Source organism: Temnothorax americanus, unplaced genomic scaffold (assembly GCF_048541705.1).
Source record: "Temnothorax americanus isolate GAGA-0224 unplaced genomic scaffold, ASM4854170v1 Scaffold69, whole genome shotgun sequence".
In the NCBI taxonomy this organism is placed as follows: domain Eukaryota; kingdom Metazoa; phylum Arthropoda; class Insecta; order Hymenoptera; family Formicidae; genus Temnothorax; species Temnothorax americanus.
This window is the reverse complement of record NW_027509791.1, coordinates 434,900-447,141: the sequence shown is the minus strand read 5'-3', so window position 1 is coordinate 447,141 and position 12,242 is coordinate 434,900. Positions and strand designations below refer to the sequence as shown.

Genomic DNA, 12,242 nt, shown 5'->3' with positions numbered 1-12,242 from the left:
AGTGAAATATAGTGTAACGTGAAAGTGAAATATAGTGTAACGTGAAAATGAGTCGAAACGTGATTAAACCGTGGCAGAAGGCCGAGTGAACGATGTACCGGTCAAAAAAATGTGTCGTATGGCTCACGCATCCTTAGGCGGTAACTGCGTCCGTTATCCCGGGAAGTAACACGAGCTTGCAAAGTGATCGCACAAACTCAGAAGTGGATTCCGGATCGTTGCAACTCGGACCACGCCGCGGCGCCGTCATCTCCGGGGTGCAGTTTCACAATTCGGGCGAGAGGCCATCGACTCGGTGGAGTAATCTTGGAGCGTACAAAGCATAAGGCACCAACGTCAGGAACATCCTCGGTTTTGTGCCACTTCGGTTGGGCTGTCATCCCGTGGATATATTCGCGCGACCATCAAGACCAGAAATGATCACGCATTTTCTGGATATGCTGTCACCGGAAGCGTGCTGTCGGCAGTCTCCTCAAGTGACGGTTCGGGCACGGCCAGAAGATGGGCCCGATAAGGAAGTGCCCCGGTGTGAGAACGGAAATGTCGTCCAGATCGTCGGATAAAGCCTGGAGCGGTTGAGAGTTCAGGCAAGCTTCGACTTGTGCGAGGAAAGTGGACATTTCCTTGAAAGTGAGTGTGCTCTCTCCGATGACTCTTTGAGGGTGGTGTTTGGTGGACTTTACAGCGGCCTCCCAGAGCCCGCCATAGTGTGGTGCAGCAGGCGGATTGAAGTGCCACTTCACACTTTCGGAGATGGCGAAGTTGGCGATGCGACGGCCGTCGGCGGATGACGCGCGAAAGAAGTCCTGCAGGACTCGGTCAGCTCCGACGAAGTTTGTGTCACAGTCCGAGTAAACTTCCTCACAGAAGCCTCGACGTGCGGTGAAGCGACGGAATGCCGCGAGAAATGCGTCCGTTGGATAGTCGGAGACCACATCGAGATGCACGGCCTTGGAACAAAGACAGACGAAGACGGCGATAAATGCTTTGTGAGCCTTGTGCCCTCGTCCCCTGCTTGTGCGGATGAGGATGGGGCCGGCGTAGTTCAAGCCGGTCCGGAGAAAAGGGCGCGCCGGTGTGACTCGTCCTCGAGGAAGGTTTCCCATTGGCGGCTGTGGGGTAGCCGCTCGCCAACGTGTGCAAGTAACGCAGCGGTGCAGCATTTGTTTGATCAGTGTCCGGCCTTGTAGGATCCAAAATCGAAGGCAGAGGAGACTGAGAGTGAGCTGCACTCCCCCGTGAAGTGTCCGACGGTGGCAGGAGTTGATCAGCAGCCGAGTGAGCCACGAAGATGGTGGCACGATCATCAAGTGCTTCTCATCGTGAGACAGCGGTGCGTGCTTTAGGCGTCCTCCTGCTCTTAGCACGCCGTGGTCATCCAGGAACGGATTTAAGTGCACCAGTGGACTTTTCGGTGGTACAGTGCGGTTGGAGGTGACTGCGGTGACTTCAGCGGCGTAGTGCAACTCCTGCACTACGCGGAGTCTCAGAAACAGTGCCTCGTTTAGTTCGTCAAGTTGAAGCGTGAGCGCAGTGCGGGCGGCGGAGTGCCGCCATCGAGAGCACCAGGCCGTGACTCTCAATAGACAGTGCAAAGAGAAGAACTTGAGGATCATCTCAGGTTCGGCTTTAACCTTTTCGGTAGAGATTACGTCGGCGAGCCCCGGCAAGATGTTGGCGCCAACGAGCAAGTGCGAGTTTAACGATTTACCGGATTTCGTGCGTTGCAACCCGTTAAACACAACTCTGAGCTTGGTTGTGAAGCTGGCTTCCCGGAACACTCCGTGATGTGGTAAGTTGCTGGCAAGTGCTACACTTGCCTACTTCTTTGTCCTCAAAACTGCTCACTTCCGTCATATGTTGCAGGTCCTCATACTTCTGCATGAAGGCCCGGTAGAGCTCACCGAATCGCGAGTCTTGGTCACATCATCGCTCCATGACTGATAGCAGACGCTCTGCCGGCTTACGAGTCTTAGCGAGGGTCGTTGGAGTTGTTTTAAACGGGAGTCTCACGACGTACCGTCCGGTAGCCGTACGCTCGTGGGTGCGCACAAAAATCTCTTCACATTTTTTCTCTTCGGACGTAAGCGTGGCGGGAGAGGAAATATCGGTTTCCTGCTCCCAAGAGCGGCGCACTAGATCAATCAGTTCGTGGTCGGCGGTCCATTGAAGTGAACTGCGGTGCCCAGCTGTTGCACCGCAGCCCCCTAAGCGGGATCCACCCGAGGACCGTCTTTTGCGCAATTGGAGCTTGATATTTGTAAAATTATCTGTCGGCGAGATATTAAGTCGTCCGCCCTTGCGGATACCGTCTTCAAAGATAGTAGAACAAACTTCAGCTCCGGGAAATATCTCGACTGGATCGTTGACCAGGAACTGCGGCTGCATAACAATTGATTTCCGACTAAATATCTTCGACAAAATATCTTGGTCAAAATATCTCACCGACAAAGTATCTCGCGACTAAATATCTCGCCGACAGATAATTTCACAAATATCAACAATATAGCTAAACATAAGGCGTTTATTGCAAATCCACTTGGAAAGTTGTAAACCCATGTGGCACTTCGTTTCGCGTGGAAAGTCTATGCATAGAGGCAGTATGTTCCGCCCCCTGGGGGGCTCCACTATTATTAAACTAGACACATAGTGTGCCTTCAAAGTATATGCGTGGATTTTCCACGCGTGAAAAGTTGTAAACCCATATGGCACTTCGTTTCGCGTGGAAAGTGTATGCGTGGAGGCAGTAAGTTCCGCTCCCCTGCGGGGGGTTCCACTATTATTAAACTAGACACGTAGTGTGGCGTTTATTGCAAAATTGGCGTTTATTACAACATAAATAAAAGAAATGAGATATTTTGTCAAAAATATTGTTTTGGAGAAATATTTCGACGTGAGATATTTTTCCCGAGTAAGTCAAAAATATTTAGTCATAAATATTTAGTCGTGCTACCAGGAACTGCGGGTCGGCTAGAAGAAATCTCTGAATGTGCGGCCAAGCTGGAGCGCGCCTCGTAATCGAGCCCTGATACAACGAGAGACGCGGCAAAACAAACGCGACGGCGGAGATTGTAGACCCAGTCGTGTTGGAAGTGAGGCTCACTGTAACCTTCCCGCGGGTCGCTCCTGATTTTGAGCCTCCGATCCCAAAAATTGACACGGCGCGGCGGAGTACGAGCGTTGAAAGCGGAGCTGTTGAGTCAGAGATTCCGGGATAATCGACACCTTGGATCCCTGATCGATGAGAACTGTAACGGCGTGTGGATCTCCATGGCGATCAACGACCATCAGCCGCGTGGTTGCAAGAAGAATTGCCTTGCTATCGTCGGCTTGACGCACTGCGGATAATGCGCTGCGGATAAACCTCTGTAGGTTTCGGCGCGGTACCCTGAGCCTCGTGGAGCATCGTGTGATGCCAAGATTTGCACGTTAAGCAGGTCTTTGACGATTGGCACTTCGCGATCAGATGATTGCCAAAACAATTGTAGCACAACCGATTGGTCTCAACGAAAGATTTGTGCTCAGTGGCCGACTTTGCTTTGAACTCGTTGCAAGTCATCAGAGTGTGCTTTCCTTTACACAACGCGCATTGAGGGTCGGAACTGTGTTTCGCGACGTGAATTTTTGCGGATCGTGACGACTCTGAGACTTTAGAAGCGGATTTAGTATTTGTTTAGTCATAAAATCAGTGTGTGTAGTGTGATCCGGCGGATTGACGGAGGCCACGGTCAACTTGACGCTACAAATACTTTGAAGCGTTTTCCTTCTCTTTCTTTCTTCGTTGAAAGAAAGGAGAAGAGGAATGCTTCGAAGCATTTGTAGCGTCAAGTTGACCGCAGCCGGAGTTGCAGATAGAGGATAGAGGATAGACTCCCACTCGAGACGCGTACGCGGATTAAAGAGCTCGATTACGAAGTGGTTGAAGAGGTCCATCCCGTGGGACTTGATAGGCCTGCCAATACTCTCGCGTTTACAGCGGTCGTCACGGCGTTGAAAATTCGGCTATGTTCCTCAGCGGTATCCCCCTTCATCTTCGCGACGGCGGTGAACGTTGCGAAGTGGAGCGTATCAACTTCTTTTTTTCTCATAGTGCTTGCCCAAGATCGCCCATGCGCGGTCGTAATTGTTTCCGGTTACGTTTAATGACCGAATTAATTTTTCAGTAGGACCTTGTAAGCACGACCGGAGGTAATGGAATCGCTCAACGTTTGAGATGGTTGAGTTTTGACCGATGACCGACTGAAACAGGTCACGAAATGACGGCCAGTCTTCATACGTTCCTGAGAAATACGGCAACTTAATGCGAGGCAACGAGGTCTTTGGAGAGTGTTCGATGCTTTGTTCTGACGACGCGGACGACTTGGTTACGTTCGAGAAGAGGCTCGCGTATTCCGATAACAAGCTTCGTTGATGCACGTAAGTGTTTTCAGTCGAGTCAAAAAGATCTGATTTGACGTACTCACTCTATTCATAGGCTTTTTTGTCGCATGCTCGTATTATATCGTGCTGCGATTCGAATTTCGTCCATAGGTCGTCAAGGATTCTGATTCGAGTTTCTACGTCGCTGAGGGTGATGTTGGCTGCACCCATCTTCTTCAAGTTGTCGATTGCCCGGGAAATGCGACCTTGTATGTCGCGCTGACCGGTCAGCAAGGTGCTCTTTTCCGTGTTCATGGCTGTCTTTTGATTTTAAGCACTCCCAAATCGCGATTGCCGGCGAGAATCCGGCTCGAAGGACCAGAAAATGTGCGAGAGTGCGCGGATACGCGAGTGATAGCGCGAGAAGGACAAGCACAAGAAAACACAGTTTAAAAAGTAAATAAGTACACTAAAATCCGTATATTACAAATAAAATTAATACTGTGGCGATTATATCGCTAGATACTTAACCGCCAAAACAGCTCGAATCGTAAATAGCGAAATGTAAATAGGAAAAGACGTTAGGAAACAGAAACATAGGTAACAATAAACAGGCAAGACATAAACATTAATTAATAACATGTAACGGAGCAAAGCATGACGAGCGACAACTCCTCGAAGGACGTGAAGTCCGGAGAGGAGAGAACGACCGCGAGTTTTTTGGAGACAGAGAGGTAGGTATTCGGTACCGAGACTCGCTTGCATACGGACGTATCCGCGAACTTGTATATACGTGTAACTTGTGGGATTCAAGACTATATCACGATACGAACTCGAATAAATTACTTATGTTCACAACCCATCCCCAAAGTGGTGATTCCGACGTGATCGCGGTTTAACATCTTTTATTTTTTGACGAGCGAGTCCGGTCGAATCCGTATACGAGATAAATTCGCGTGTGGAGTGTGATGATAATCACGCGCGACGGAACCGAGGCGGCGTCGACGCAGCAGGTCGGAGATCAGCAGCCGGGACTTTCGTTGGCGCAGCAACAACTGTTGCAACAGAGGATGGCGGAGCAGCAGCACGGCCTCCTAGTGCCCGGCCCCGAGGTGAGCCGAGTAGGCATGCAAATGCCCGAGTTTACGCCGGCGGATCCTGAGCTGTGCTTTAGTATCGTCGACCGCAGTTTTCAGGCCGCCGGGATCACGGTGGACGCGACGAAATTCGGTTACGCGTTGACAGCTATTGGCTCGAGATATACGATGAAAGTGCGCGATATTATAATAAATCCGCCCGCGGAACAAGCGTATGAGACATTAAAAGCCGAATTGATTGAGCGACTTTGCTTGTCGCAGGAGTATAAGACTCGTAGGCTTCTCGAGCACGAAGAAATCGGCGATAGAAAACCGTAGCAATTTTTGAGACACCTCCGTGGTCTCGCCGGAAACGTGGTCGGTAACAAGGTGTTGCGTACGATTTGGCTCAGTTGTTTACCGGCATATATTCAGCCGCACTTGGTGACGCGTACCGCGGATACGAACGATCAATTGGCAGATATCGCGGATGCGATTGTAGAGACAACTCGGGCGCCGGTGTTCCAGGTGGCAGAGACGGCGAGGGCCACGGCACTCACGGGCCAGGGCGCAAACGACTTGACTTTGGCTGATGCAAAGTTAGAATTACGATTTGCACAACTACGAATGACAATGCAGCAGGAGATGGCGGAGCAATTATCGGCGATTCGCAGATCGATTGAGGCAATTGACGAGGAGCGATCTCGCGAAAATCGTGGAGACGATCGACGTCGCTCACGCCCGCGTTTGCGGTCGCACCCGCGTCCGCAGTCGTATTCAAGAGATCGCGGACACGAGTCAAACGGATTATGTTATTATCATTGGCGATTCGGGCCAGACGCGACTAAATGCAGGCCGCCCTGCTCGGCGCAACGACAGGGAAACACCGTGACCGGTCGTTAGTGGCGGCGAGCGATTCGGAATACCACACGCGTCGCCTTTTTGTGACAGATAATGTAACGAAGACGAATTTCTTAGTAGACACAGGCACGGACCTCTGCGTGTATCCCCGGCGGATGATTTGCGGGCCACGACAAAGGTCGACCTACAAATTATCGGCAGCTAACGATTCTACAATCTACACATACGGGACAAAAACATTAACTTTGAATCTGGGACTGAGACGTGCGCTGCCGTGGCGGTTCGTGATCGCGGATGTGTCGAGACTTACTATCGGTGCCGATTTCCTCGCGCATTACGGTCTCCTGGTGGATTTGCAAAACTCGCGTCTCGTGGATCAGGTGACGAACTTGACGGCGCTCGGGCTTGCGTCCGCTGCGATGCACCCAGCGTGAAGACGGTCGCGGGAGAGACGCAGTACCACAGGCTGCTGGAGCAGTGCCCGGACATTACAAGGCCAGAAGGACAACCCAAGGAGACGAAGCATCTCACACGTCATCATATCGAGACGACACCAGGACCACCCGTGGTATGCAAGCCGAGGAGGCTTGCGACAGATCGGTTGGCGGCCGTGAAGAGAGAGTTCCGGAGAATGGTAGAGCTCGGAGTCGCGCAACCTTCTATGAGTTGCTGGTCGGCGGCTTTGCACCTCGCCAAAAAGAGGCGAGGAATGGCGAGCCTGTGGAGATTATCGACCATTGAATGCGCGAACGAAGCCGGACTGTTACCCGGTGCGCTACATAAAGACTTCGCGCAGGAGCTGCGAGGGAAAAAGATTTTTACCACCATAGATCTCGTCCGGGCGTATCATCAGATCCCGGTAGCAAAGGAGGACATTCTAAAGACGGCGATTACCATACCGTTCGGTATGTTCGAGTTCCCGTACATGTCGTTTGGATTGTGAAACGCGGCGCAGACGTTCCAGCGCTTGATCGACGAGGTGCTGCGCGATTTTGACTTTTGTTACGCGTATCTCGACGACATTTTCGTCGCGTGGTCGTCCGAGGAGGAGCACGAAAGACACTGGCGGGCGCTGTTCGAACGGTTGCGAGAATACGGGATCGTGGTGAATTCGGCGAAGTGCGTCTTCGGTCGGCCGGAGGTGGAGTTCTTTGAGTATCTGGTGTCCGGTGAGGGAACGCGACCGCTGCCGGAGCGAGTTAGGGCGATCCAGGAATACGGGTTGCCGAAAACGGCCAAGGATCTGCGGAGATATCTTGGCATGATTAACTTTTACCGTCGGTTTATACCGAAAGCCGCCGAGACCTTGGCGCCATTGAACGACCTTCTCCACGGTAACGTCAGAGGAAAAGCGGAAATAGAGTGGACACTGCAAGCTCGACGGGCATTTGAGGCGTCTAAGGAGGGCTTGGTGCAGGCTACCCTCCTGGCGCATCCAAAAATCAACGCGGAGCTCGCGCTGTTTACCGATGCGTCTGATCATAGCGTCGGAGCGGCGATACAAAGACGGCTGGGAGCCTTTAGCTTTCTTTTCAAAGAAACTAAGCCCGACAGAGACCAAATACAGTGCGTTCGACAGGGAGTTGTTGGCCATATACCTCGTGATACGGGATTTTCGGCACATGCTGGAGGCGCGCATATTTACTGTATATACTGATCATAAACCGTTGATTTTTGCATTTCGACAGAGGCCCAAGAAGAGCACGCCGCGCCAGTATCGTCACTCGGATTTTATCGGGCAATTTACCATGGACAATAAACATATGTCGGGAGAGTAGAAGTCGTGGCAGACGCATTTTCCAGGGTGGAAGAGCTCAGCTCACCCATGGATTACGCCGCACTGGCAGAATCACAGAAGGATGACGAGGAGCTCAAGGAATACTTGCAGCGAGAGACCCTCCTAAAACTCGAGAGAGTGCAAATTCCCGGGACAGGCACGTCGATATATTGTGACACGACGACACCGACGCCACGACTATTCTTGACGAGACCCTTCCGCAGAGCCGCTTTTGATTTGGTGCACGGTCTGGCTCATCCCGGTATCAAGTCGACGGGCAAGCTTGTAGCGCAGCGCTACGTCTGGCCGTCGATGAAGGTGGATTGCCGCAACTGGGCTCGTTCCTGCGTGCCCTGCAAACGACCCAAGGTGTCACGGCACGTTTTGGCACCTCTGGGAAAGTTTGCTGCACCGTCCGGCCGGTTCGAGCACGTTCATCTGGACATTATCGTGATGCCAGTATCGGAGGATAAGCGATACTGCCTGACGTGCGTAGATCGCTTTACGCGATGTCCGGAAGTATTCCCATTGCGAGACCAAGAGGCAGAGACGGTTGCGGGGGCCTTCTACGAAAGATGGATTTGCCGGTTCGGGACGCCACTACGAGTTACGACAGATCAAGGGCGACAGTTCGAGTCCCGGCTTTATTTTCGACGGCTGAGCGAGCTTACGTTTCCAAACCGGACTGTGAGGCCGGAATGCGTGTAGATCGAGTTTCCGTCGAGTTTGAGACCTTGGTTCCGGGCGAAAGCATTATCTACTTGTTTTTTTTTCGCTTCTCGCAAAAGATTGTAGACTGCCGCGAGCACGATTCTTTAATTTCATCGCATTTTACTGTTTCGTGTAATATATTAGACAAGTATAACGTACTTAGTTACTTAATTAATTCGAATATTTAGGTATATATATTTCGTCTTTCGTTTCTTTCCGTTTGACTCGAGTCATAAATATTGTAACGTAATCCAATCCGACGCATTTATATTGTTATCATTTTATTTTATTTTATGTATTAGTTTGTAACTTCTCTGTCCGTTTTTTTTTTATATACGCGTACAAGTATAATTAAAGCACGAGTATTGACGGGGAATTCGGGCAATTGAACTAATATCGTGTTATTGGCATAGCACTGGCAGGGGGGTACTGTGGCGATTATATCGCCAGATACTTAACCGCCGAAACAGCTCGAATCGTAAATAGCGAAATGTAAATAGGAAAAGACGTTAGGAAACAGAAACATAGGTAACAATAAGCGGGAACGTACAGGCAAGACATAAACATTAATTAATAACATGTAACGGAGCAAAACATGACAAGCGACTCCTCGAAGGACGTGAAGTCCGGAGAGGAGAGAACGACCGCGAGTTTTTTGGAGACAGAAAGGTAGGCATTCGGTACCGAGATTCGCTTGCATACGGACGTATCCGCAAACTTGTATATACGTGTAACTTGTGGGATTAAAGACTATATCACGATACGAACTCGAATAAATTACTTATGTTCACGACCCATCCCCAAAATACAAACAATATGTACAAGTTCGTTTCTTTTCAGCAAATAACCCGTGACAAAAGCGCGCACAAAATTGAGTACGGCGTGCAAAAAGCAGCAAAGCGTGTTTGCGAAGCAAGATAGCAAAGATTCGTATTCGAGCGAAAGCGAATTCTAGGCGGTGTACTAAAGCGGTTTTACTTGCGGTGAACTGCAAGCGAGAGAGCCTCTCCGTCGAAGCAAGCTTTTTTATAAACGAGCTTTTTCTTGGCAATCATCAATAGGTTTAAAGCGTTGGCGGTAACTTCAGGTCTTTACGTGTGATTGGCGGCCAAAGGGCTCGCTGCGCATTAATTCGCATCTGACATGCGCGAGGCGCGAATTGTGACGAGCGATTGGCAATCGGCTGCCTACGTCACCGCAACGTGCCGACTCGAGACGAAGTATTGGTAACCGGCCGTCAGCAATTGTTGTTTGTCACGCTGACAATGTTTATAATGTGGGTTTTTCTATCGCACAAGGACATGAAAACAGCGTTCGAGAAACGTCTTAAAAATTATAGATTGAATAATGTTCTTCGAAAAGCCCATGTTATAATACAAAGCACAAAGAAATTACGTAGGATTATATATTTTATTGAATAACGAAGGCACACGCATTGTGCTTTTTCGTGCGACGAAATCGATGCGCACTACGCTGAAATCGCGATTTCAAACAAAGTTACTCAGGAGAGTGCTTTCTATAATATATGTCAAGGTCGCAGAAGGTTGCTTGCATAAACTAAATAATTACCATTCTTTTTACTATTTTATTTTGAAAAATGGTTCTTTTGTAAAAGTCGCCAAAATTCGCTTTAAAGGCTTTTATTTTAACCCAAAATAAAGCTTTTTACAAAATTTTATTAAAATCAAAGGTACACCGTTTTCAAAATTTTATCCTTTTATTTTTTTCTCAGCCGCTGTATTATAAATATCAAAATGGAGTGTGTCATATAAATTATAATTATTAATCGTGTCATTACAAATTATTCAAAATATTATTAAATATTTTTTTTAGAATTTTTATTGGAGAATAATCAACCATCACGTGATACTGAACACTGAAGACAGAAATGATAGCTTTGTCTACTACTAATTCATAAAGAGAATTTCGTTACAAGAGGTTGATTCTGCTTATAGTTTTATTAATTGCGTATTGAAAGTTACTCTCACTGTGTATTTATTTCACGTATCTGATTACCTGTGTTCTTTACTGATAAAAAACCCACGGAAGTATCCCTCTCCGATTTCGATGAGCTTTTAATATGTTGTTTTCTAGATAAAAATAAGAGACACGTATTTTTCTATACATGCCCATATACATGTTTAGGAGGTAAAACGCTCTTTTGAAAAAAAAATTTTCTTTTTTGGCCCGTATATCTCCAAAACAAGATAGAAACATGTTTCAAAATGGAAATTAAATAGTTTCAAAAGTACATTAAAACAGTAACAAAGAAAATTTTTTAATTTTTTAATTTCTTAAAATACCCCCACACCACTGATGTTGTAAACGCACAACGTTATAATTATTTATTAGTATACTTACTTGGCAACACCGAATTGCCTCCTATAAGTAATTTGACCCTAGCGACTAAAGTCATTTCTGAAATCCGCCGAAAAACCTGACGATTGCATCGGACGATTGATCATCCGATGCAAACCGACACCGGAATCAGGAAGCGCTGATGCAAAGGTCAGTGCAAGGCGCTGATAATGTGAGAGGTCAACGCTATCTCGAGAACCCCCGAGTTAGCATCAGAATGTCGACTCCGACATTATAAATACCGCCGAATTATAAGATCGGGCGGGCAGTCGCTAATACAACATCTAAGCATATACGTGCGTTACAATACAGTCACATTAATAAACGTCATATTATTCGTCAAATAGTAATCGTTATAATCGTTAAGTGACTATCAAGTATAACGCGAATATCGGGAATTAATCTTAAGTAACTGGGACAACTGTTAACTTAATTGTAGGCGATTTGAAAATACATAGCGAACAACCGCCCAAGCGTCCTTGTATGTGGAGGAAAACAATCGCGCGTCAAAGAAAAACGACTCGAGCGAACTAGACGCGACACGAGCGAGGAGACGGCAGTCTGTTGCCAAGAGCCCTCCTGACAACACCTCTAATAAATACGAACGATTTAGTACAACCGTATAGAGTACCAAATTTCTTCTATTCCTACAGCTCAGAAGTGGGATTAAACGCGAGAGATTGTCCCACGTGCGGGAGTGAGCGCGGAAGACGGTCGTCGTCGCGTCGAAAATAACGTAGGAGACGAGAAGTGCGTTGGTGCGTATTGAGTAGCGGGCGACCGAAGGTGTATGCCGGTTGCCGCGTGAGAGATACGGACGCGTTGTTCGGTTGTAAACTGTGTATCGTAGAAGGGCGGTCGAAGCTGCGTGCCGATATTCGACGCCATAGATCGCTGAGTGCCATATACTCGTGCAGTAAAAAGGGCGGTCGAAGCTGCGTGCTGATATTCGACGCCATAGATCGCTGAGTGCCATATACCCGTACAGTAAGAAGGACGATCGAAGCTGTGTGCCAATATTCGACGCCATAGATCGCTGAGTGCCATATACTCGTACAGTAAGAAGGACGATTGAAGCTGTGTGCCAATATTCGACGCCA

General features: G+C 48.5%; 1 protein-coding gene and 1 pseudogene across 1 annotated transcript; one reads left to right on the top strand and one right to left on the bottom strand.

Annotated features, from left to right (window-relative positions):
* Positions 1–443: 443 nt before the first annotated feature.
* On the bottom strand, positions 444–1,616 carry LOC143905902 (uncharacterized). The gene has a single exon (XM_077421557.1). It carries the CDS (start codon positions 1,614–1,616, stop codon positions 444–446), a length of 1,173 nt encoding a protein of 390 aa, XP_077277683.1.
* A 3,711-nt stretch (positions 1,617–5,327) lies between these two features.
* Positions 5,328–6,539, top strand: LOC143905901 (uncharacterized; annotated as a pseudogene).
* Positions 6,540–12,242: the final 5,703 nt, after the last annotated feature.